This window comes from Scomber scombrus, chromosome 12 (genome assembly GCF_963691925.1).
Source record: "Scomber scombrus chromosome 12, fScoSco1.1, whole genome shotgun sequence".
Lineage (NCBI taxonomy): Eukaryota > Metazoa > Chordata > Actinopteri > Scombriformes > Scombridae > Scomber > Scomber scombrus.
The window spans coordinates 17,603,690-17,629,427 of NC_084981.1; the positions used below are offsets into that span (position 1 = coordinate 17,603,690).

The 25,738-nt window shown below is 37.4% G+C and overlaps 1 protein-coding gene across 1 annotated transcript in view; it reads right to left on the reverse strand.

Moving 5' to 3' along the window:
* Positions 1 to 4,982: 4,982 nt before the first annotated feature.
* The window catches only part of LOC133991497 (VPS10 domain-containing receptor SorCS1-like), a 41,458-nt gene continuing 20,702 nt past the window's right edge, over positions 4,983 to 25,738 (reverse strand). The window contains exons 6-27 of the mRNA XM_062429929.1: positions 25,430 to 25,494; positions 24,710 to 24,828; positions 24,280 to 24,369; positions 23,173 to 23,352; positions 21,208 to 21,354; positions 19,577 to 19,679; positions 19,188 to 19,264; positions 18,453 to 18,544; positions 18,207 to 18,314; positions 17,353 to 17,470; positions 17,069 to 17,202; positions 15,935 to 16,048; positions 15,484 to 15,655; positions 15,004 to 15,190; positions 14,063 to 14,196; positions 13,831 to 13,954; positions 12,209 to 12,321; positions 11,169 to 11,303; positions 8,302 to 8,401; positions 7,879 to 7,987; positions 6,690 to 6,844; positions 4,983 to 5,041 (exon numbers count right to left, since the gene is read on the reverse strand). Coding sequence (XP_062285913.1) covers positions 4,983 to 5,041; positions 6,690 to 6,844; positions 7,879 to 7,987; positions 8,302 to 8,401; positions 11,169 to 11,303; positions 12,209 to 12,321; positions 13,831 to 13,954; positions 14,063 to 14,196; positions 15,004 to 15,190; positions 15,484 to 15,655; positions 15,935 to 16,048; positions 17,069 to 17,202; positions 17,353 to 17,470; positions 18,207 to 18,314; positions 18,453 to 18,544; positions 19,188 to 19,264; positions 19,577 to 19,679; positions 21,208 to 21,354; positions 23,173 to 23,352; positions 24,280 to 24,369; positions 24,710 to 24,828; positions 25,430 to 25,494 — 2,635 coding nt within the window. The remainder of the gene's footprint in view (positions 5,042 to 6,689; positions 6,845 to 7,878; positions 7,988 to 8,301; positions 8,402 to 11,168; positions 11,304 to 12,208; positions 12,322 to 13,830; positions 13,955 to 14,062; positions 14,197 to 15,003; positions 15,191 to 15,483; positions 15,656 to 15,934; positions 16,049 to 17,068; positions 17,203 to 17,352; positions 17,471 to 18,206; positions 18,315 to 18,452; positions 18,545 to 19,187; positions 19,265 to 19,576; positions 19,680 to 21,207; positions 21,355 to 23,172; positions 23,353 to 24,279; positions 24,370 to 24,709; positions 24,829 to 25,429; positions 25,495 to 25,738) is intronic.

Sequence of the window (25,738 nt, forward strand, 5' to 3'; positions counted from 1 at the left end):
GACATGAACTCTGTTACTGAGTAAGTACAGATTGTTGTGTTTCAATCGTGCTGAAATAGTTTGCTTTGTTGGCATTGTTTTTCTTTATGTCATGCTGTTAGCTGCTATTGTTCAAAGTCATGTTTTTTAACTCACATAGATAGATTAAGTATCTACTTTACAATACAATAATTAATCTATTAAGCCAGACTTGAGGGCCTCTATTTTGAATGCGGTGAAATACCACAATCAGATGATAACTGCGGTGCTCTGCAGCATTTTCTGCTCACAATATGTCCAGTTATGTTAGCAATGCTCAGCTGACATTGTGCAATTTGGATGGATGCTTTACTGCCTGTGACATACAGTATCTTATTTATTTGGATAATGTCAAGATAGGAAGCACAGAGTGAGTAGCTTTAATAAAACACAGCTGTAATACATACAATGTGAGTCACCATCAATACCATTTATGCATTTGTAAGTAAAATATATAATACACATAGGTTTTACTGCATACATACTGTATAGTTTTTGATAAAATTTGGTAAAGTCACTTTAAATTCAATATTTAATGACAAACCTGACATTATCGACCATTATCATGACTTACTAATATTTAGGCCCACGAGGATGATATTGTAGAGGGTTTGAAATGATACACTAATTTAACGTAATAAAAATGTGACAGCACTTATAATGTCTCCCGTTCAGCATAATCTTTGCAGAAATTTAATCATGAAGTTTGTCAAGTGTAACCTATTTATTTAGTTTTTGTAATTGTCTTTCTCTTCTGTGCAACTCAAATAACGAATAGTTGGCTGCTAAGACAGAACACATGTTGCTTATATGTCTGTCCATAAAACAGAAATATAAGTAAAAAGTAATCATAGGCTTAATTATCATTTCATCATGACAAGGGAGATGGGATTTGTTAAATAAACCACTTCACGCTCTGCATTAACATCAGTATTTACCGCCCTATAACTAGAGGCCTTTGAGTTTTAAATGTACTGAATATATAATAATTTCTAAATCTGACTGTTGTGAATGCTTAAAAGATTGAAATATGTAATTATTGGTTTTGCTCTGTAAGATAACATGGTGCTTTCAACAACTGTTTCTCAGATGATGGTACACAGCAGAATGTGGTTTGAAGCTCTATGGACATGAAAGTCTGGCCTTAGAAGTGGAAATACTGAAAACTTGTACATAGAATAAGAAGGAATGTATATCTATACAGTAGCTTCATCCTTGTAAAGAAACCCACTGAACAGGCAGTAGTATGTTTCCATGACCTTCAGTCCCACAATAAGCTGTATGTCCTTTTTTTTTTTCTTTTTTTTTTTTTCTTCTAAATCAAGTTTGTTTTCAACAGTAGCATGCCCTAATTAACTGTGATAAAAGACTTAAGACTTACATTAGGGTGAGCAAGTACTGTATATATCATGGTGATTTCAAAGTTTACACATTAAACTAATTATTAAACACCTTGTCTAATAGTCTAGTTGTGCAATTGCCAAAAGTTGTGCATGGTCTATAATATTGCTCATTTTTGTCAATGATATAAAATCGTCTTGTTTTGGATCATATTTCTTACTGTGAACAAATTGTCTCTTTTGAAATTGTACTAAATAAATGTATTTTTATATGGAATCATGTTTTTCTATTATGTGTGCACCTACAGTATGTGTAGTAATGGAATATGATTAGACAAGATTATAACAGGTTTACACTCATTTTTTTTCTCAAAGCAAAAGGTTGCTGAGACAGTTTGTTTGGTTGTCAGCAATGGCTGTCAGTGAATGAGAAATGTCTGCATTGTCATGACATAAACCTAAAAAAAATGGGTTCATGAAGCTTTGCTTTTACAATGTAGCCGTTGTCTTATCTAAAACACAGGTGCCTTGTAGCAGCCAGTGTATCAGTCTCTGCATACCTCTTTTAATGATCCCTCAAAGGCTCTGAAGTAGAATTTAATGGGTAGAAGTGTGATAACACACATGTGAAGATTCCCATCTGACACTCAGACTGAGCTTCACTTTACCTCTATCACTCTATCACTCAGGTTGCCAATTACAGGTGGTTTCTATTTAATGGGAACAATTACTGAGGCTGTAGTCGAACGATGAGAAACAGATGATTTTGTAAAAGAACTACTAACCTGAGTATTGCTTCTTCTCTGTCCTCAGACAGCAAAAAAAGGTGTTGCACATTAAAATGGCAAAGAGACGGTTAGGTTGGAGGACAGCACTGTGTGGCTGATTGGCTGAAATAACTCTTCACACACAAAGCCGCAGCAACAAGGCCCTTGTTCCTCTATTTTGCATTTTGTTTGCCACTTCAACAGCTTCATATCACACACCAATCTTCATCACTCCAACAGCTATTAACGCCCCGAGAGTCTTATTCTCGCTCCTGCTCTCAGTCTAAATTAACACCAAGGCCTTTCTCTAACTGCCCTGGGATGTTCCGCATTGCACAATCAAATTGAACGGTGACAATCACTAATGGATGATTCGTTGCAGGCAGACACTGTAATGTAGCACTCAATGAAAGGAAACATGCTCATCAATTTCACACTGTGGCTAACACAATATTGCTGTGGGATGTTGTTGTGGGACATTTTTCATTCAAGGTGCTACTCAGTCGGGGAAAATCTTCCCTGATTGTGTGTGTGTGTGTGTGTTGATTTCCTGGAGAGGGGATAATTAATTTGTTGCACAGTGGGAGAGTCAAGAAACCAGCCCATTAGAATCACTCCATGCTACTTGGTGCTTTTCATTGTCCTCCCGCTTGGCCCCATTGTATCATGCAAATGGGTGCACTGAAACTTTGGCATGCTAAGCAACACTCGTTAGTGACAAAGCAGAAAAAACAACAAATTTGACAAAGTGAAAGCATGTGTCGATCAAAACTACCAGTTTCTCACAGCCAGCTGAAGTGAAGTCATAGTTTTGCCCTTCATGGAGTCCAGTGATTGACTAAATCAAAGGTCAGACACACATAACAGCTGCAGTCAACCACATGGATTTCAATAAAATGAAGACAGCAAAATGTTGCTGTTTATTTTTGTGTTTCTGTTTTATTCTGCAACCATGGTTACTTCTGCAAGATCAGATGAAAAACATACTAACAACCCACTGAATAATCACATCACTTGTAATGAATGAGTTGCCTAGCCTCTGAGAAACATCTTCTAATACTTCATTTTTTCCTAATTAAGACAGATTTTCAGTATCTTGAAAGAGGAAAAATAACATCATGCAAATATGTTCACAACTGTATTCACAGGTTGATTATTGGGGCTTAACAAAAATCTGTTAAATAAATAACAAGCATAAAATAAAACTAAAATAAATCGGTGCAGAGAGAGCGAGCATCTGATGACGAGTTATTTATGCTTCGGAGGATTGCAGGGAGGAAGTGTGGAGAAGCCTCTAGTCAATTTGTCTCACTGACATATGATGCTGACAACACTTAAAAAGAAAAGTTTGATGAAGAAGAACTTCAGTACTTATACCAAAGAGACAGCAGCTGACCAAAGCTGTGCGCGTAGGCTGAGCCTTGTTGACAGGAGATACATCTTCTCTATCTCTGTGTCCCTCGCAGCTAAGGAGATGAACAAATTCACAGCCTTTTGTCCTTGGGGGCAAACCTAGAACAGACTGCAGGCTCCTCTGCATCACTGTAAACTGAGGAAATGCCCTGTGTTGACGATGCTCTCATTGTGGTAGATAAACAGTCCAGAATAAATAAAACAGTACATTTAAAACAACCTGAATAAAGAACATGTTTCCATTGAAATCAGTTATAGTTTCAGTGTTGTTAAAGATCCTTAAACGAGGCGGCACAACCTTCACAGTGAAATCAGTTCAAAGAAAAGCAACAAAACAAATGTGTAACTGTGTCAAGGAGTCTTACTGTGTTGGTAAATCTAGTATCTGCGTCAAAAGAATAGCTAATAAATCTTGAACTAATGAGTAATTGTTTAAAATATGGATGTGGCACTGTAGCACTTTTTACTGCATTACAGCAAGTGTTTGCTGCACTGTCGTTTACACAGGAATTATTCAGAAAATTTACATTTTGTTCTCTTTATAGAAACCAGAATGTACAAGGAATGCTCCTGGCAACAATCAAACTGAAAACAATCAAATATAAGATTGTTGCTCCAACAATAATCCAAATGCATAATTTACATGAGACAGAAGATTTGTGTATAATCTGTTTTAGAGTAGGTTTAACATTAATCATTCCGGTGCCACTAAAAACAACTTATTTGAGTCCCCTACATAAGAGGGATTGCTCAGCACAAACAAGATGCTCATATACCTATCCAGTGTATCCAGCACTTTGATCTTCTGCGCTTATTTTGTTGTGACATATATAACATTTTGAGCGACAAAGAGACAGGCTTGATGGAATACACTGATCTGGGATTCGGAGCCATCCTTCATCTCCTGGATATTGCAAGCTTTCATTTGATGAGAATCTCGTGATAAGATTTACTGATTGTACAGAGCTTAATGAATCTGGTTCCCTCACTGTCTTACTCAGATAAGCTGTTTCCACACAGTTAAACAAAGGAAACTTCACAAACACAAGCCTGAAGAACAGAAATATGAGCATATTTGGAGATATTATTATACATCGCTTCTGTTCTGCTGTTTGATATTTTCATATTTGAGCAGACGCAGCTGTAACCAGCCAAGACAAATAACTTTTACTTTTCCATTATGGATGTACATTATTTACATAAAAAGATCAATGTCCTTGCAAAAATACAAGTATTTTCAGTCAAAAAGTGTCCCTTTTCAAGAAGCAAGTATAAATCTGTACAGTCTCCTCAGAGGGATTAGGCAGCACAGTGTGAACTGGTCCATCCATGCATGGGTAGCAAAACACTCGAGACCATTCATTGTGACCGTGGTTTCATAGCTTGCTGGAAGTAACTGCCAAAGAAGATGTATTGCTTTCGAGTCGGTCATAGACTCTCAACATTAAAACACATGGGGCGCTTCATCAGAGAGCTTGATGTCTGTGTGAGATGGCAGGTAGCCTGGCAAGGGAGAAGAAAGGAAAAAAGACAGAGGAGGAATTTTATGTAGCTATTTGCATAGGGGTGTATTTTTTGCAGGCAAACACATTTATCTTGGATGGGTCGATTGTTTAGCTACGGGTGGAAGTAAATCAACTGGAACTTCATAGATATTTCTTGATGAAAATGCTTTCACCACTCCGCTACTTTCCTGATGCACAAATTATTTTATTGGGTCAAATAATTCACCTAGACATTCTCATCACTTTAGCTCGCACTCGATTGTGCCTCACTTACCTGAGAATACTAATACGTCGCTATGACAAACTCAGGTTGGCAAATACATAAATATACAGCACATAATAATAACTATCTTGACAACTCATGAAGTAATATGGGGAGGGGAGAGCATGGGCACTTCACAATGAGTGAATATAAAGTTTTCCTCCCGTCAGTGAGCTTCAACGTATGACCTCTGTGCCTCTTTAGCAATTCTGTTTTTAATATACTGTCATGACTTTTGTGACAACTTTCTTTTCAAAAGAGTCGGTTCACCCACTTTACGTAACACATTTTCTAACTTATCCCTTGTGGTACTTAAGTACAGTGTGGTTTCTGAGCTGAAGATTTAAGGTATCAGTACATAAACATGAGCAGAGAGACACAAATTGTAGGCGGTGAATGCAAGCGGAGCATTTTGTAGTCTGATTGTGTAATATTGTACAAAACAAGCTGATGGCACATTGCTGGTTTGACCCATCCCACGTAGAATTACAGGACATCTCTACATATCAGACATCAAAACTGTAAAAATAAATCTTTGGGTAAAACATGCAGATTAAATGTACCGCTGTTCAATTGTACACCAAATAGAAGAAAGGCAAGAAATGCTGTAGGCATTCAGTTTATCCTAAGAATTTTTTTTCTTGGCTTCCTCCAAGTAATTGTCTTAACCAAACTTATTATTTTGTAAGTGAATAGCTGACCTAGTATGTGGGTCAGCTAGAGGGATGAGTACACTTACACACACACAAACAGGGCATTACTGACTTTCCTGTGAAAAGCAAAAAACAAAAAGTTGAACCAAGAGAAATGTGACAGACTATTCTGTTGGAGGTGGGCAGGTGATTACACAAAGGCAGGAAACGCATTTATTATCCTGTGAATAATCACAGGATGTGACGTGACTATTCGTTCACTCTGGATAATCCACAAACATTGGAACAGCTTTCTACTACCTCGTCTGTATGAAAATTGTTCACAGTGTGTTCTGTGGATTATTGAGAGTAATGAAGAAATGGTTTCAGAAATGAAAGATACAAGAAAAAAAATCTCCTTCATTGCACGATTGGTAGAGGAAGTAAACTTGGAGATTTCAAAAACTTGATAAATAAATCCAAAACTATCTGGACAGCTAAATGCCAACTGAGGTGAATGAGTAAATATTTGCTTATATAATATGTGTGAACTTACCCTTTCAGTAATTCTGCAGTTTTTATCACATCAAATGTTTGGTTACTTGTTTTGTAAACCGACATATTCAATGCTGATGGTGATTAGAGTGATAGAAACAACACTAGATAAATATCAGAGATTTATCTTCCAACATAAACTGAAGAAAATGTGAAGAATGCCTGCAGCTTTAAAGAGGAAATAGACACAACAATACCTCTGCTTCTTGAGTCCAACTGTACATCCACATGATCCAGCGAGGTCAGCTTATCCCCCTCAGGGTTTGGGACGGCTATGGAGGTCACTGTTGGGATGACCTCTTGTTCTTTGTCAGGCTGCTCCGCCGTATATGTGTTGATGCCTGGGATCTTCCTTCAGGTTGTGCAGAGGAAAGAAAAAGAAAAAAAGAAAAGGAAAAAAAAGGCAAGTTAATGGAGACCTGCCATCAGGTCTGTTTCACTAATGCGTTCACTAAGCATAATGTGTCACACAATTTTTAACAGTTAAGTATGGGAGAGGATTGCTTGAAAGCTAGAAACTAGGGCATTTTGCATTCCGCTGGGCATTGCACTCTCAATTTCATATTGTTCACCTCAGTTTTCAATCAATTTTTCATCCCCTCAGATGCACCCCCAATTCTGCTTAAAACTAGCATCTTGCATTTTCTAATTTCATATTCTCCCCTCGTGGTTTTGTGCTGCAGCTGGTGCTGTGATATTTGAGGCGGATTTTCAAACTCAGAGTTGATTTCTTATTGTAGTAATTATGATTCTGAATGTCACAGTTGAGTCATGTTTTTACTTGATGATGAGTAAAATTCTGCAAATTACAGAAGAGCTACAGCATTTCCGTGTGATTGGCATGAGGATTACCTGTAGTAGAGGATACTATTTACTGTATGCCCCTCACTGTATAATATATGTTGTATCAGGACTTATCTCTTCAACCTTTCCTGCCATTCTGCAGAGTATCCCTCACCTTGAATGGTTGTGTTTAGCATTTCCAAAAGGTCAACCCTCACATTGTCAGATAGATGAATATTGATAACTGCAGGTCTCTGACACCCATTCAGCACTCTGGGAGAATTGATTAGACTGTCATTCCCTGTAATATTCTGCAGATTGAGACAGAGGGGAATTGTCTCATTTCTCGAGCTATTATTGTGTTGTGGCTGTCCATAACTCAGAGATATATGGAGTCTGAATACTTCTAGAAAGTTTTAGGAGCTCACTAAGGTGCTTACTTGTAGATAATGGGGCCGACTCTAAACAGGGCCGTTATGCAAACACACGTACAAACAAAACAACATCATATATATTTGCAATGATATGAGTATGAAAAACAGTTTCCCTTTGACTGTGCTCAATAGGCTACAGTTATGATATAATATATCCAGTATACCGTACCTTTTAAATTTATATATTACAAAGACAGCCAAGCCCATCACCACGACAGATACAAGCATGATGACTGCAGTGCTGCTGTGGCCACTGTGACTGCTGTCCACAAGAGGAGCTTTGAAGGACAAAGACAAGAAAGAATATGAGTGCACATGCAGGCCAAATGAAAACAAATACGTTTTTTTTATCTTATGTTTGAAATTAATATGTACATGTATGCATATAATTACATTTAATCTTATTATATAAAAATAAAGAATCACAGCTGTCTTGTGTAGCTGACTGAGACAGCAAATGTCAAGCAACACCTTACAATTCTTCATCTTCATCTCTAATCTGGAAAAAGTAAACACAGCCTATCTTTTTTCCAAAAATGGATGGGACAGCCATAAATTCTAGGTAGGTGTGCGGCAGAGATAGCAGACTGACCTGGAGACAGCCGTGTGGCGTACACGTTCACCTGCACTCCTGGTCTGGGTGTGAACTGGATGATGTCTTGGTTCAGAGCACTTAGCAGAACCTGAGAAATCTATGAGGAGGAGTGACAGAGCAGAGAAGACTGTTAGCGGCGGCTGCACAGCAATATTCCACTGTCATCAATATTTCAGCCGCAGTCATTTCATCTAACAGCCTGAATTATGAATCAGAATTTTTTCTCCCCTCTAAAGAGGAGCAAATGTTGATATGACACGGAAAACCCAAACCTGCTGCACCCAAAGCAAAAACCAAGCAGGCTGTTAATGCCGATGGAAACCCTAGCAGGTAAAAGGGCACTCTGCTTATGATGTGGCTGTGACATTTAAAGAAATTAAATCTTTTGCTCTTTCTATCACAACAAAAAGCACTGATTAAAAAGTTCAGTGAGGCAGAGCTATTGGAAATCAAAGTATTTTCTAATATCATAAAATTGCTGTTTTAATTTTTTTCCCTGATTTACCTGAAGTTACGGTGATTTTCACACCTAGATGAAGCAGTCGTTTAACAAGAGACCAAAATTCCTTCCCAGAGCCCATTTGAGTCCTTAGCCATGCCTCACTAATTCCATCTCGCTCTTTCTAAAATCTTTCCACTGGTTAAAATTAGACTGCTCTACACAGTATGAATAATTACTTTTTGTTCTCGTGGCATATCAGGGTCAGTAAATCTATTACACATTTTAATAAGCTGCTCCACACATAAACTCAACACATGCACGTGTGTTTGGGCACACACTTACTCAATGCATCCACACTGCAACTCATTCACAGGAGATTAAAACAGTGAACTGAAGATTTATTACCCCTATTGTCTGTGTGGTTCTGCCAGGTAATCAGACAGGCTTTAGATAAATACATCTCTTTAATTCCCAATCCAGGCCACCTGCCCCAGTGTGTCTCCTTCCTCGATGGTGCCAATTATATGATGCATCAATGTAATTAAATACCTATTAAGTTAGTTCAAGACTGACTGTGAGCCAGCAAAATTATGTTTACTTGTGATACATCGCTACCCTATCTCTCATGATGAACAAATTAGCTTGTCTAGCCGAGGTTTCCAAAACAATCCTGTTTTAATGTTTTGTTTACATGTTTAATAGCTATTTATAATATGATAAAAGATCAGTTGTGAGTGCACCATAGAAGACACAAGGATCTTATTCTGTTGTAAGAAAACAATGGCATGCATGCAGCGTTGTGACTTGATATGATTATGAAGTTATTACTATGTAAAGGTTTATGCAAGACTCAAAACTTCTGAAAAGGTGACAGTGGATATATAACATGTACTGAGATGCTGTGTATTATTTCACTGCTGATGCTGGTTGGGTGCTTTTATATGGGAAGACATTGCCCTCTAGTGTTGATATTATGCATTACACTTCATGAGAGATTGAAATACTAAGAGAATGTGTTGGAATGTAAAGTCATTAAGCACTTAGGCAATAAAGACACAAAATATAATTACGACAAATTTGAGCTGCTATGATACAATGAGTCAAATGGGGGGGAGGGGTTGTTTGCTGGGTGGCAAAGAAAACCAATTGAAATTAACAATTTAAGTTTGTATTGCATGATGAAATCATTATAAAGTGATGAATACAGTAAAATCAATAACAATGAGAACATGCTCTTTAATTGAATGACTCTACAGGGAATCGAAAGTGTATACTTTAGGAATATAAATGAGGAGGATGTCTTTTGTAGCTATATGAGATGGAGCTTTTGTGCCTGCAGACTAATAACAGTGAGGCTACACAAAACATATTCTTCTTGTTCTTTTTGTTTTCTCTTAATGGACCACACCAGAGTTTCTGCATGTTTTAGCCCAATTAGTGCAAAAAAACAAAGAAGTACACTCTTCATTACCGCTGACCTTTTCCTTGGCATTCTATAGTGATTTCCCTACCTACCAGGCAGCCAGTGTTGTCCATTCTTTTGACTGCAGTATGAAAATACATTTGCAAAGACTTTAAACTTGGTTGACTTGGGTAATCCATCACAATAAGCATCATGTCCGCATTTGTTTTTGTCAAAGTTAACCTTATTGTTGCGTGGCGATGGAGTGCAGACTTTCCAAATCAAGTTGCTCTTAAAACTGCATTACCATGCAACAATAATCAAACTTTGACAAAAACAAATGCAGACATTATGCTCATTGTGATGTATTACCTCACCAAAAGAAGTTTTAAGTCAAGCTTTAGTCTCTAAAAATACATTTCTGTGTTGTGCTGAAATGAATGGAAACCAATGGCTTCCTGGAAGTGTATATAAAATGTACAACACTATGCAAAAGAACTGGAAAATTCCAATGTAAATGTTTGATTATTTTTGCTGCTGGTAGAACTTTCATATCTCAAGTGACTGTGTAGTTAAATTAAACACATAAGTAAACAATAAAATGGGTTACAGAATGTAAATACAAGGTTTGGTCCATATACATCTGTATAGTAATGTAATAGTTGTATGGCTTAGGTAGGGGTTGAAATGACAGGGGTAGCCACTTTTATCTGTTCACTTTATTTTGAATACTGCTCATAAATACTTTAAATGCTGTGCACAAACAGAGAGACAGTGCCGTTAAAATGCACCTCCTGCTGAGACAAATGTCCAAAAATCATAAAATATGCTCTCCTTTTAAAAAAAAAACTCAGTAGTATTGCATTACAAAGTAAATGACATATTCTCCAGGGATGTTTTCTCTAGAGAGTCTCTTGACTTCCTCAGCGTACTTTTGTGCACTTTTAATTATGTCAGAAAACCACATTGCACTGAACATCTGCCACAGACCATTAAAATAAGACTTTGACAAAGCTGTACCTGATCCAGGTGTGCCCACTTTTCATCCACAGCTCTCTGCCTTGACGTCCTCTCAGGCACAATGAAAATCTCTGCTGTGGTTGGTAAACCTGGAAGCACTGTGACCAGGAGCTGATCTTCACTGATTCCTGTGACCTTTAATTATAACAACAAAACCTCATTAAAGGGCTTTTTAATTGACACTGTTTTGGTTGATATGCTACGCTTCGGCCCTGAGATATGATTCTTGGGGGTCGACTGTATAAATAAGTAAGTAGTGTTGGCTTTCTGCTTCATATATCATTTGCCTAAGTACCAGTCACTGTCAACATATAATGCACAAATCACGTGAAACATGCAAGTTCAATTTGACAGTCTTTGGTAAAGGCCAGGGCTTTTAGTGCATTTATGCCATAACCAGGGGTCTCCTGTCAGTTTCCTGGTGTAAACCATGGTAATATCTGACAAGACAGAAGGTCAAAGTGAATGTTTCATACTGAAGGCTACTGTAGGATATATATAGAGCTCGGTATCCAGGTCTTTTACATAACATGCTGCGTTTTTGACATCCTCAGACAGTCTGAGAGAGGAAACCAGATGCACTTACCCACAGTTAGGCTCCCTTTACATGAGGTTTTGGTGTTCTCTTGAGGCAATGGCATTCAACTCTTCAGAGATCAAATGGCAACCGCCATGGCAGTGCTTTTACTGCCCTTTAGTGTTTTGACAAGTTCAGCTGAAAGTATGTACTGGTAATAATGACTTCAGGTGATGTACCATCAGCGTGTCGAGGTTAACAACTAATTATACAGCGAGTGAGATTAAAGTCACTGCAAGTAGTGGAGTGCAACACTTGAGACAAGACCACATGCATATATTACTAATGCAGCAGAACCAAGAATGGAAATGTTATTGCTTCACTAAACAGAGACTTGAATTTTTCACTCCAGGCTAGAGCAAAGCTGTTAACTGCCAGAATCTGAATGAGGTCCTCTGGAATTTAGCTCATTCCTGATTATGTTATGGTTTTTATAATATGAACGAGCAGCTGTAGAACTGACCTGAACCACAGAGTTCTTCACCACTCTCCCGATGTCCTCTCTCCACTCAGACACCCCGGGGTTCAGCTCATCCAAATTAGAAGAAAAGGCCAAAACATGTGACCGGAAATAATCTGAAATGCAGAAATTTGAATCAGACTTAATATTCTTTTTATTCATGATGTGGGAGCCCTCTTCACAAAAATCCAGTTCAGTTAACAAATAAGCCTACCCCTAATTGTGAGGTCGCCTGTACAGAGTCTGTGCAATCAGTAATTTTCATCACATGAAATGGAAATGATAGGCTTACATGGTTATATGATTGCCCAATACAAATTGATAACGAGTTTAGAAATGTTCATATAATTCACAACTTCTATAACCTAGAGAAAATACATATGATGAGTGACATGTTATTATTATTGCTCATCTTGTGTAGTAAAGACATTGTGTTTTTATGTTTTGCCTTTGTAAACTCTTAAATCTGTTTTTGATATTTTATGTCTGTGCATGCATCATTACACATTCACTTTGTTTATTAGGTACATTTAGGCAGTTGGAGTTCAGATGATAAAATATATTGATCTCACACTACTGGCAGTTAGAAACATCCTTTCTATACAATGGAGATCTAGTATTTTGCCAACTACTTCATTAACATAAAAAAGCCCCTAGAAAATGTACAAAATGTTGCATTTTTACATGAATGTTCATGTTTGGAAATATTTAGAAACTATTCAAAACAGAAACAAAAAACTGTATCTGAATTTTGACATAACAGCCCTATAGTGATAATAATAATGATGCATGTGTATATGTGTGTTTTTGTATCTGTGTATATACAATTATGGATTCCCTTTGATACACTCTGTACAGTGCTTTCAGCCACATCTGGTTGAGGATGGCATTTTCACATCCTCCAAATCCCACAGTTAGGTCATGTGATAACAACTAAACCATCACCATGACAACTGAGCAACCTCTATCCACTGATAAAGACCATGAGATATGGCTCAAACTCCTGAGATATGTTTTGTCAAATACTTCAAAGGTTAAAAACTTTTGCAGGTGGTGGGAGGAAATCTACCCATAAATTTTAACTATCACAGTGTTCCTGCTCCATGGCTTCAAATCCATAATATCCACTTTCATCCATTCTCCAGAATACTGGTATTACTTGGGGAAAAATGACCAGAGTACAAGTGAGATCATGTATGAAGTCCTTGAGTCTTTATGAAAAGTTGAAATGAACCATACCATCACCTATGCAATACTATATGTGTGTGAAATGTATTTACACAATTCATCTCAAATCTGAACTTTTGGAAAAAGATGAATCTCAAATATCTAGGCTTGAAGGCCCTCACCTACATGCTCCAGCAGCATCAGGTTCACTCCTAATACAGTCACAGTAAAGTCAGTTCAGTGTGTGGTGGTGAATTTAGATTTTCAACTGAGTTGTTTCTGCTACTGACCAACACCTGATTGGGAGTTCTGTTGATTGTTAAAAACTTGTATTAATTTGCTCTATATTTGTATATGCAAAAGTGACTCCATAGATTTCAGTTTATTGTTATATTACATGGCTGTTGGAGTATGTTTAGAAAAGTAAAATGAGAATCAAAAACAAAAATATGGCTCACCATAAACTGCCACAGTCATTTGGTCCTGGTGGACAGTATTGCCAACTGAAGCCTGAACTGTGACAGTGTGACTTCCCTCCTTGGAGAAAGTGAAGGATATCTCTCCTTCCAGGGTCACCAAAGGCTAAAAGGCAAAGACACAGACAGTAGAGAAAGAGATGTGACTTGTGGAGCCATCATGTTATATTCAGATAATAAACAGCGTGGTAGAGAACAAGAACATAAAGCTCACCTCTGTTTTGTTATCAAACCACCAATAGTAGGTGACTGTTCCCACATTGCTGGGGTGTAACACTGTTGTGAGTTTGACCACTTTGTTCTTGACCACCACTGAAGGAGCTGAGAGCTGGATCTGTTCAAGTTGACCTGGGAAGAGAAAACACACAACGATAGAAATCCACATCTGGCTAAATATACTGCCTCCATGTAATATTGCACCCTGACAGAAGCTGTGTTTTCAACCATACTCTGGTACAATGATGACTGGAACATACTGAGTATAGGGATTTAGTAGAGAAGTTGATTACATGGCAGGAGTGGTTTGAGAAATGTCTGTGGTTGTTTTGATCCTTTTTGCTGCCATGAAAATGTCACCATTGGAATCACTTATAATGAGCTGAATTCAAACTGACCGCTGCTGCTCTTCTCTGTCAATGAGGAAACAACAAACAGTCGTCTTTCATGCCTATGCGGTATGAGTGATACTCAAAAGTTTGGATAGATACTGGATGGAGTCTAACTTTAATGAGCCAAATTGAAGTTACAGAACAGTCACAAGCATGTTTGCCCCATTTTTTTGTATGACTTTGTATGAAGTGTTTCGACCTATTTGAAGACTGTTCAATGTTATAGCCTATATTTAAATGTTGCTTTATGATATCAACCAAAATGAAGTCAGTTCTGAATTAGTTCTCCTTATCATGATGCAGGGAAACTGCGCTGTCAGCCACTGCAAGTGATGAGCCGTTTACATTAAATCCACACTTATAGTAAAGGGGTATTTAACAAGTGATTAAAGTAATGCTGATAGTAAGCTATGTTGAATTATAGTGGAAAAAAGGGCCAATTTTCTCAAATTAACACATTAAAAAATAATTGGATCCTGTTTATGCTTCAGCGGCAACTATTAACTGTGGTCTGTTACTCATCCTGACTTTTTTTTAAGTTACTCACAGGAGACGTGGAGGTAGAGCATCACTCTGTCAAAGCCCAGTGTGTTGCTCGCTGTAGCAGACACTTGGTATATGCCGACTTTACTGTAGGTATGCTTGACCCCATCATCAATGGAGCTTATGTTAACGTAAGATATAGCAGTCCCGTCACCAAAGTCCACTGTTACACTTGTCGTGGAGCTGAGACCCTTCAAAAAGAAAACAAAATACTGTCACTCACATTGTACGTTCAGTTGTTTGACTATGTCCTCACTGACACCCAACAGAGTGCCTTTTTCCATATTATCTACAAAGACAAGGTCAAGTGGTAAATCATGGCACTGCATATTTATATAGTGATAGTCTGGTGCTCCAGCCTCTGTGCTGCATTTCTGACAGTGTCTCAATATCCAAATAATGCACTAAACTAAACAAAAAGAGCATACAAGTACCAACCTATAATACACACAACTATTATTTTTTATTAAAGTGAAGTCAGCACCTCTTCCAGAAAGACCAAGAAGGTGACATTCTTGCCCAGCGTTGCTATAAGAGTTCCCTCAGATGTGAAGAGCTGGAGTCCCCTGGGAACCTGACTGGGACACTTCTGTCGTTTAGGACTGTACTGCAACATAGTTCCCTCTGTGCAGTTGTTAAACAAAGCCCTGCGATATCTGGAATTCACCAAAAAAGCACAAAAAGACAACAAATGAGCACTACATGGATGCAAAAGCAAACACAGGCACATACACACATATTCATGTACAAAAAAGGGGTCTGGAATTATTTATAAGGCATATGATATAAAAAAAATTGGTCAGTCATTGGTAGTATGTATCAGTTATTATTTTCACACAGGAGATTTTCAAGAAAGTTGAGGTTGCGGTTCAACTAAGGGCATTTGTGAACCCACTACTCCCTTAGTTCTTGACAATACAAGTGAATTTATGTACCCTGTCGTGTTGAGGAAGCTGTCCCCCGTGATGCAGTCTCTCAATATTGCTGAAGGAACAAACCAAAAAGCCGGAGTGCAGCTCCCATCACTCTGCCTCTCAAATCCATAGTCGCTGTTTCATTTCAAACACAAGTACAGAAAAGATACATGGGTTGTTATAAAGATTAGTTATGTTTTATTAAAAAATCACAAATATAATTACTTAGCTCAAACAGAATAATGCATAATAAGTGAATGTCTACTGTGAACAGAGGTGTTTCGGCAAAAAAAAAGAAAAAAAAGTTTTTATGTCACGGCAGCTCCGAGTACTTGAGATTTGATGTTTTATGTATCAAACATCTGAAGCTGAGGGAAAAAAATCATTGTCCATGTTTACACAAACTGTAATTATACCGTGGCAAAGTCAAAGGGATCTATCAGATTTCTTTCATCATGATCAGGAAAACATCTTCAAAGGCCCAGAGAGGGAAAGTTTGGTCAGTCTGTTAATAATACATTGGTATTAATCTAGCTAAATATACTAATCACTGCTGTTCAATTAGCACTAGATCAGAAGGATAAAGAAAGTGTGTGATAGCGTCTGTAAAGGACTGTACATGATGTTCTAACATGAAGGAATGCTTGTCAGACATACAGAAGTAGCTTATAATAGAGTGTAGAGTGAGCCATTAGTGTTAGTCTTTATGCAAATCTATTCAAGTGCACTTGATATAAGTGAAACAAATGCAGCAATGTACTGATGTCATATACTATTATCATTATTACTATTAGTATTTGAGTGTTGGGGCTGGCAGTTATTCAATATTATATGTAATCCTCTGTCACTTAAACTGTGTTGCAGTGATATAATCATAGAGTGAAAAAAAGAAATTGCATACATTTACCACATTCTGATACATATTGAAAACAATTGAAAACAATGGTATTTTCTTTCATTATAGTGACTAACTTATATCCTATGTTGACACAAAGATAATGGAAAAGATACAAACAAAGTGTGATTTCTGAAATATAACTCTTCGGGCACTGTTATACCTTAGGTTTGCTTCATAGATTCCGCCTCTGGAGATTGATAAAGTGTTTCAGTGGATTTAATGAAGTGAAAAGAGTAGCTGCAGTGTGGGAAACTTACCACTCAAAATCTGCCTCTGTGCACAGGCAGGAGTCTGACATCTGGGAAATATACTGATCTCTGGCCTTGACACATCGAACGTTTGCTTTTAGTTTTTGGAAGATTCTCTTCATTCCCATGATGCACACTTCGCCCTGTAATGAATAATGCATCATAAACATTTTAGATGTTCCTTTTTTCTTTTTACCATCTTGCTTTTATTGTGTTATTCAGTCAAAGAGATTCACTTGAATTTAATCAATGAGCGAATCTTTCATGTTAAAATAGCATGGATTTCTACTTACCTCATCATGTAACTGCCACGTCAGATAATCTTCAGATGTGCAGCGATGTTGAAAGATTGACCGGAAGTCAATCTTGACCAGTTGCCACTCAGATCTATGACTGAAATGACCAAATATCCTGCACAAACATGTCAGAAAAAGAAGGTCAAAAACACTCAGTATATGGGGCAGATTCAAGATTGTTTTAAAACTTGCTGTGTGAAAACCCTATAACTTTGCTTTGGGCAATTTCTGACTTTAATCTATGTTTCTCTGTGGGTTGAGAGATATCTTGGGTGAATGAAACACTTTTAAAACCCCATTAAAAAATACACTCAACACTGCATATGAATGGGTTTAATTAGGGTCATATGTATTTTAGCTGTGTACCACCATAACTGAATGTGTGAAAACATTTGGTATGAATATATTTAAGTTTCCCTAAGTGTAAATACTTAATCAAATTATTTGAATGTTAAAAAAAGATTTGTGAGAGATCTGTAGCTGTGCATGACATTTGTGAACAAATGAAAAAGATTTGCGCAAATAATTTACAATGTGTGAGAGCAAAAAGAATATTTGCACAAAGCATGCAAAAGTTTTGCTCTTACACATATAACTGTTTGTGGGTGAAAACCAGTTGGTGTGACAAATTATTGAGTGTGGTAGAGGGTGAAGGATTTAAAAACTAGCCGGTCGGTCACCATTTAATGGGTGTCAGTCTATTAAAAGCAAAATATAACCATATGACCTAAATTTAAGACCATATGTACACTTCTACAGTAAGTCTTCATCAGGCTCATATATAATTACCCAATCCAGTAATTAACTACACTAGAGACATATCAGCTCTTTATAGTTCCTTCATATCTTACGTCATTATGAGGGTGTCCTCTCCAGGCTCCCCCAGCACCCCATCAACATAGAGTGGAGAGATGGTGAAGCTATATTTGTCCCAGTTTCTGCCCTCATCGAAACTCAGCCTGAGGGAGAGAACAATGCTTGGATCACAGACAGACCAACCACAAATAGAATTGAATTCAGTAAGAAAATTCCCTCTCCTCATTTTGAAGATTGAGTATAGTTTCAAAAAGATGAGGCACATCCTTGGAGAGCCTTACCAAATATGTCTAATTGGCAGAGGTGTGTGTCGGATGGCCACCAGAGATCCTCCTTGATTCAGGAAAAACACACTGTACTCTTCCTGAAAAACCTGCAGACACGACCAGCTTCACTTCATTGCACAAGAGATAAATTCAACATGACATATCCACTGGTGACAATATAAGGAACATGCATACTAGTAGTATGAAGTAGAAACCACAACTGTTCTTTACACAAGAAACTCAGTTGTTTGAACAAACAAAAGCGTCAATCAAGAATTTCTCTCTTCGTTGATTTACTGAGTCTTAAGCCGATGGCAAAATCTGTGTGCTCCCTTTGGTTTATTTGTTTTACAGATCAGAGCTGCACAAAGCTGAGTGTCAAACCTCAATATTCTTTTTGGCAACAAATAAATTGTGTTTGTGTCACCAAGAACTGAAAAGCGAGAACTGAAAGCTGGCATTGAATGCTCAGTCAGATTCTTGCTTACTTATTCTTTATTCATACAAAGACTGACTCAAGGCATATTTTTCATGTTGTTGTATTGCTGTATTTGCAGTATTTTACTGAAGGAAAGTTCAAATAAAAGATGAGTTTCTTTATTTTGTTCAATAAAAAAAGGCTTTGTAGAAGATGTGCTTTTTTAATGCAAAGTAATAGAAGTATTGATTCAGAATCGAGTAATAGTACAGATACCAGCATCACCAAATGTAGATTCATTCAATCCTATTTTTAGAGCTATCATACTGCACCTCTTTCCAGGTGTTTCCAGCATCAGATGTGATGAAAATGCTGACGTTACTACTGGTCAGTTCTGGTCCAACGACACCTGGATACAAATGGTAAAGTAGTACAATCTATTATTTCAAACATGTTACATACTATAAAAAGACAGTGGTTATATCTGTATAGCTGTGGTAGTTTTTCAACATGTAACAGATGTGCAAGCAGGATTCATTTAATTTCATTTTGCAAACTGTTGCCAGCTGAGAAAGCCATTCCTTTATTTGTGCTGGGAACACAACTAAAGAACAGAAGGAATGGGAGTGTTGAGGGAAATGATTGAGGGCCCTCTGATAACCAGCATTAAAGGTTTAGAGTAAACAGCAGTATGGATGTGCAAATCAAATAATCTTCTCACCTGACGCTATTATAATTCCTGGAGCTGAATCTTTGCTGACAATGTTTCCCGAGGTGTACGGATTCTCTGACACGTGAAGGTGCAGATGTAGTGAGCAGTACGGCTGAGAAACACACAGGAGATTAGTTGACTGAGGTAAGAATGTGAAAATTAAAGTTTCACAAACAATATAAGACACAGAAATAACTGCTGTGAATACACCATGACTGTATCCTGATAAAAACTTAGTTCATTATTATTGAATTGTTTACTATGAAAAACATAAATGCTATGTATTATATATTTTGGACACACAAAAGAAAAAAGTATTATTGTGTACAAAAACTGCATCAATGCACTGTTATCATCACAGTAGGTAAGATAAAACATGCTATACAATACATTGTTATCTGTTCATCTTTATTAAACTATTAAAATACATACTACAACTAATATCAATAATACTAATAAAAATAACAATAGAAAAATACTGATTTAATCATTTATTATTTTTGTATTCACCATATATTCACCAAATAAAATGAAAGTGTTTTAAAGCGCTTGATATATATGAGAGGGGTTGTGAATTGATGACAGAAAGTTTATTTCTTTTAATTCTTTTCAAAATATAATTGATTGATTTTTCACATTAGTAAGAGAATGTTAGCAGCATTACAGCTTATTTTAAAACTCATTTGGATTAAAAAAAATTACTTGTACGCAAAGTACATTGCACTTTGAGAAAAGAGACATGCTTTATTAGTTTTCCTGATATTGAATCATTTATGGCTCTGATGTTGTTATCTTAGAAAGAAATGGCATCAACACACCATTTCTGGTAGATACTGTGTGCATACTAACTTCCACACCAAGTGCTCAAGCTGTAAAGACTGATTTACACCTTGAGGTGGACGGGCAGTCCACGCCTTTACTTGAAGCGTTTACCAACTACTGTGTTAACAATGTCAAGGCTCTTGTTAATCTGATGTATTTGTCTTTTTAATGTATTTTTAATGTCTGTCTCTATAGACAAAAACAACAAACAAAAACTTGTGGAATTAAAACAACTGGAATTTACACATTAAAATATAATTTCTGGTTGGTTAATAACAACAATAGAGTTGTGAAAAATGATGTTAAGTTTTATTGTAAACTATGAAAGTCAAAACTTTCATCAAAGGGACGAATATTTTTGCTTGGAGGGCCGGATTTGGCCGCGGGCAGCTATATACCTATTGCTGGTTTAGACCACCAAGCTGATGTAAATTAGTTTTGAATTTAATTTAAAGCCTGTTTCCACTCAAAAATGTGTTTCAGTTATTATTTGAGCTTCACTCTGCATAATGATGTATGTGCAGACTGCAGAGATTGGACACAAATTGTTATTCAAAGCAGAGTATTTTTATACGTCTTAATACATGTCTGGAGGGGATCTTTATTATTTAGTTATGTGTTTATAAGTCTTTTCAGAGTCTGTCACATTCTGAACTGTCTTGCTCTGTTAACTCCCACCCATCTGATACTCTAAAAAGCTCCATACAGATTTATTTGCTTTCTTTGACCAGTGCATGTTGTGACGCAGTGTAGCGCTTTTTGAGCAGATAATGGAAATCCAAATAACCAAATGTATCCATTGTCAGTGGCCCACTTACCTGTTCACAATAGACCTTGTTTCCCTGGAGATCGGTTGTTGGAGCCTGAAGAAGACGCCAGTCTCTCCCTTTGTTGTATGTGATATAAGTTTTCACTTGGTTCTCAACAACTTTATTTGACAGGAACACCCCTTTAATCCCAGCAACCTGCAAACATGAGAGACGAACAGTGGTACGGGGGAAAAATAACAAAAAAGGGAGGAAAAAAATAACCTTAAATTATTCAAACTTAAGTAAAGCTGAAGGCCTAGTTCGGGGAAGAAGAGATGTCTGAAAGTGCTAGTTTTTCTGACAGGGAACACTATTTTGGACCATCTGTAGGACTCTGCAGAAAACAACATATGGTGCAGCCCTGAGATATTTCTTCTTCTTTGTGTTTATGTGCACGGAGTTTGCAGACACTCATGTGCAGCTATCACTTTGAGTTCACATTGCTCTTCTATTTAGAGAGTACAAATGCTTGTCAAGGGAAGAATGACTGTTTTATATCCTCTACTGGTCAGTCATAGCAGCTAAATATTTGTGAAATATGTGTGGAGGTCAGTGATCAGTGAGAGTAACCACTGCTGATGGCTGTCTTAGGTGTGTGTGATGCTTTTGCTGCTTGCTGCACATGAGGATCATTTAAAGCGAGGCATACATGTGCAGTCACTGCAACCTCATAGCACATCTGTCAACACAGATATAACATGCTCAGAGCACATATTAAAGCTGCTATTATGCCTGCCTTGTGACCACGGGCTGTAAGTGACACTAGTGTTTCCTAAACTAGTGTATAGACAGTGGCTTATATGAACCTAATAAATGTTTGGTGTTTCTTGGTGGTCAAAATGTCACGAATAAATGTTTATAATAAAAGATAATGAAAACATCCAGAATGTGAATGTAAGAGAGACGCTCAGATGTGGCAGAATGAGATGCAATATGCCAGCATCTGTTCCATTATGGTGACTCAAGACATCCAAGACATGTAAGTGCAGAGTACACTTAACGAAAGCACAGCAGAAAACCAAGAATAACTCTGAGGAAAGTCTTAGACTGTCTGCTGGTACATTACTTGTCAAAGTCTGTTTTATTGTCCAAAAACTATCCAAAAAAACAGAAATGTAAATGAGACACAGTGCTCCTTTATAGACATGGTGAATGAACCCTTTTGTGTGCATGTTCTTGCTATTTTTTTCCAGTTTTCTATCATACTGAAAATGCATACAGTTAGGAGATTGCATGGGAAGAATGAATGTGTTATTTGTCTACAGCCCAGATCAATGCAGATTGATGGATAAAGCTAAGAGATACATTAATTCACTGTAGGGTTGCAAATTTAATAATTTTGCATTAATCATTTAGTCCAAACAATGTCAGAAAGTAATGAAAATCAGCCATTAGAACCTATTCAGTTTTCTCTTTGCTGTTTGATCGACAGTTCAAAACCTGAAGATAGATAGTCAGACAACACATCTTTAATGATTAAAAAACAGAAAATCCTCACATCTGAGAGGCTTCAACCAGAAAATGTTTGGTGTTTTTGTTTTTGCTTGAAAAATTATTTGAATGATATCTTAATTAAATAAAATGTAACTGACTGATTTTCTGTGAATCGATTAATTACAGTAATCTTTTCTGCACTAATTAAATTGATGTACTGGAAGTGTTGGAATACACTGAATGTGTTTACACAAATATAGAATTAAGTTTTGAAAGTAAATCAATTTGTGCAATAGAAAATACATACGCATGTTTAACTGAATTGATTATTGCACAAATTAATTATAGCATTTTGAAGGGGCAAGGAGCACAAAAATTGATTAGTTTAGTAGGTAACTTTCATGAGAATGACACATTGTAAACAGCAGCAGTTATGAAACCAGGTCAGTGATTTGGTTTGGTCCAGCTCTGCATGCCTGAATAACCTGAAAACATGTAAGCAGATGACAGCACCACCCCAACAGCGCAGTCACTGCCTACCTCATAGAGGTCTATCATGATGTTGCCCTCTGGTCCTCCACTGCTCACAACGTTCTCTAGCATCAGGGTGAAGAACAGCCCTCTGGACTCAGACATGTACAGGTTGTAGGAGTCATTCTGGTGCCAGTCCTGAATTGCTGTCACCACCTGGCTATCATCCGTGCTGATTATCTGCAAGTCCTAAATGTATGAAATTCATGAGTACAGAACATGCAGATTGCTGAGAACAAGGCCTGAAGTCTTAAATTAGTCAACTGCAGCCAATAACCCTTTAGTTGACTAAAAAGGGCAGCTCTTAGTAGTAGCGTGCATGACAGTAGCCACAGAGCCAGTGCAGCAAGCTATTGATTTATCACTTCTTGACATTATTCAGTCAGGATCAGCAGTGATTAGACCTCAGGCGTGTCATGCCATGCACTAAAAATGAAGGCAGGCTTCATTTAATTTTACTGAATGCCTTATCCAGGGTGAGACGAGGTAGAGGATGTGTGTCCTTTTCAAGGAAATTTTTGAGCATACATGGGTGGACGGATGAATGGACAGATTTATCGAAACAAGACTGTGGGCACTAAATCTCTCCTGTTGTTATGACACAGTCTCTCAGATCACGAAGCCACCCTGCTGTGCTTTTACTAAATGGAGTTCAGCACAGAACACTGTCCATTTGCAAATGCAAATGGACTTTTCTGCTTCAAAAAGGTTCCTTTGTAGTTCTGAGGAACACTAAATGTGCAACTCCAGAGCCAATTTTAAGTAAATATCTCTTGATACAGATGGAAGGAAAAACTGATTAAAAACTATGCATGAGTCTTAAATAAACAAATGATCTGAACATATAATTATGCATAAATGATCAATTTTCAGGGGGATAATAATGTGAGGCAAACAATTTAATGGATTTGTCAGCAAGCATTATGAGTAACTGGGAACAACCCTACTTTAAATCATTTGTAAAATCACCCACATTAAGTCATTATGACATTGCAGAATAGCCTGAAGGAATAAATAGAGTGGTTCACAGTCAAATTAAGGTTGCACTTGTTATGCTACTTGCACCTCTGCAGGTGACCAGCTGATCAAACACTTCATCCTTTCCAGCAATCTTACCTTTGGTAGAGTGTACTTGGGAAGCTTCATTGGGTAGAAAGCATTTCTTTTATAGGACACATAATGGACAGATTGGCCACCTACTGGCACCTAGGAAAGCAATAAAGTGCAATTTGCAGTTCATCACATTTCAGATAAATATTCATAAACTTCGCTGTGCACGCTGATTGCTAGCAGCATGTATCAAATAATTTAAACCATGATCAAAAACTCTGGGCTTGCTACTAATTAGGATGTTCGGCACTACGGCAGAGTGGAGTTAAAGTAATACACAACACTGAGATTTCAGTTTCATGCCGTCCTTTCCCAGGATAATGGCCCCTTTAAGTTAATGAAAAACATGACTGTACATTAAGATGTGATTGGATGCAGTGGTTTTACAGCTTTTAATTGTCTTTTAATGAAGCCAGACCTTGCAATAAAAACCCACCTGGATGAAAACATATTCATCTTGAACCACCAGAGAATCAGGGATGATAAATCCAGGGAAAGGCTTGCCCTTGTTTCCATCAGAGCAATTCTGAAGTTTACAAGTTATGTACTGTGACCCTGTGGGTAAGCAAGAAATGAATGCTAAAAATACAACAAAGAGAAAAACAAACATCCTTCTGTAGTGCACAATCAAGGTTTAGCAAAAGCTGATGGTATTAAGAGGCTACAGAGGCAAAATTTAGAGGCCAATCCTTATTCTCACTAATAGATAAAGTAGTGAGAGCTGTCCCAGTGTGTTAGCATCAGCCAAATGAGGCGATCTCCCTGGGGACAGGGCATTAACACACAAGGCCTTATAGAGTGCCCCCCTCTCTGCACTGTGGCCAAGAAGAGAGCCAAGTCATCGCCTGGCCCTTGTAAAATGAATTAACTTAATCGTATGAAGAGTCTCCACACAGCCAGTTCAAATGGAGAGGAGCGCTTTGGTGCATAGAGTGAAAAATAGCTGTAATCTCTCACTCAATTTAGAAAATGATGGTTTACGAGTTGTAACAAAGGTTGGTCATTGGACGTGATGTCGGTTCTCATTTTAATATTGAATAATATACCCTAACACATGAGTGAGAGAAGGTGGTCTGAATTTATGTGATTTAATATGGTATCTTCTGACCATTTACTTTTCTTTGGGTCGCCAAGGTAACATCATTTTATTACTCACGTCCATCACTGACGCTGATCTCAAGGTGGATCATTCCTTGTTCTTTGTCTAAGCCCAGTCTGGACCTGCAACATCGTGACAAACATCTGTGAAACATTATATTTCTACTCATACAAATGATCATCTTAGCATTAGTAAAAATATCATATACCTACACTTAAATGGTTCCCAGCCTTTCTCGATTATGCCCACTTAAAATGAAGTGTGCTTGTGACGCCCCAACACAGTTTATGACCGGCTATGACCTTCAGTTTTTTCTATGTAAAACTTTTTTATTTGAAAGATGTTTACATTAGATTCTACATATTT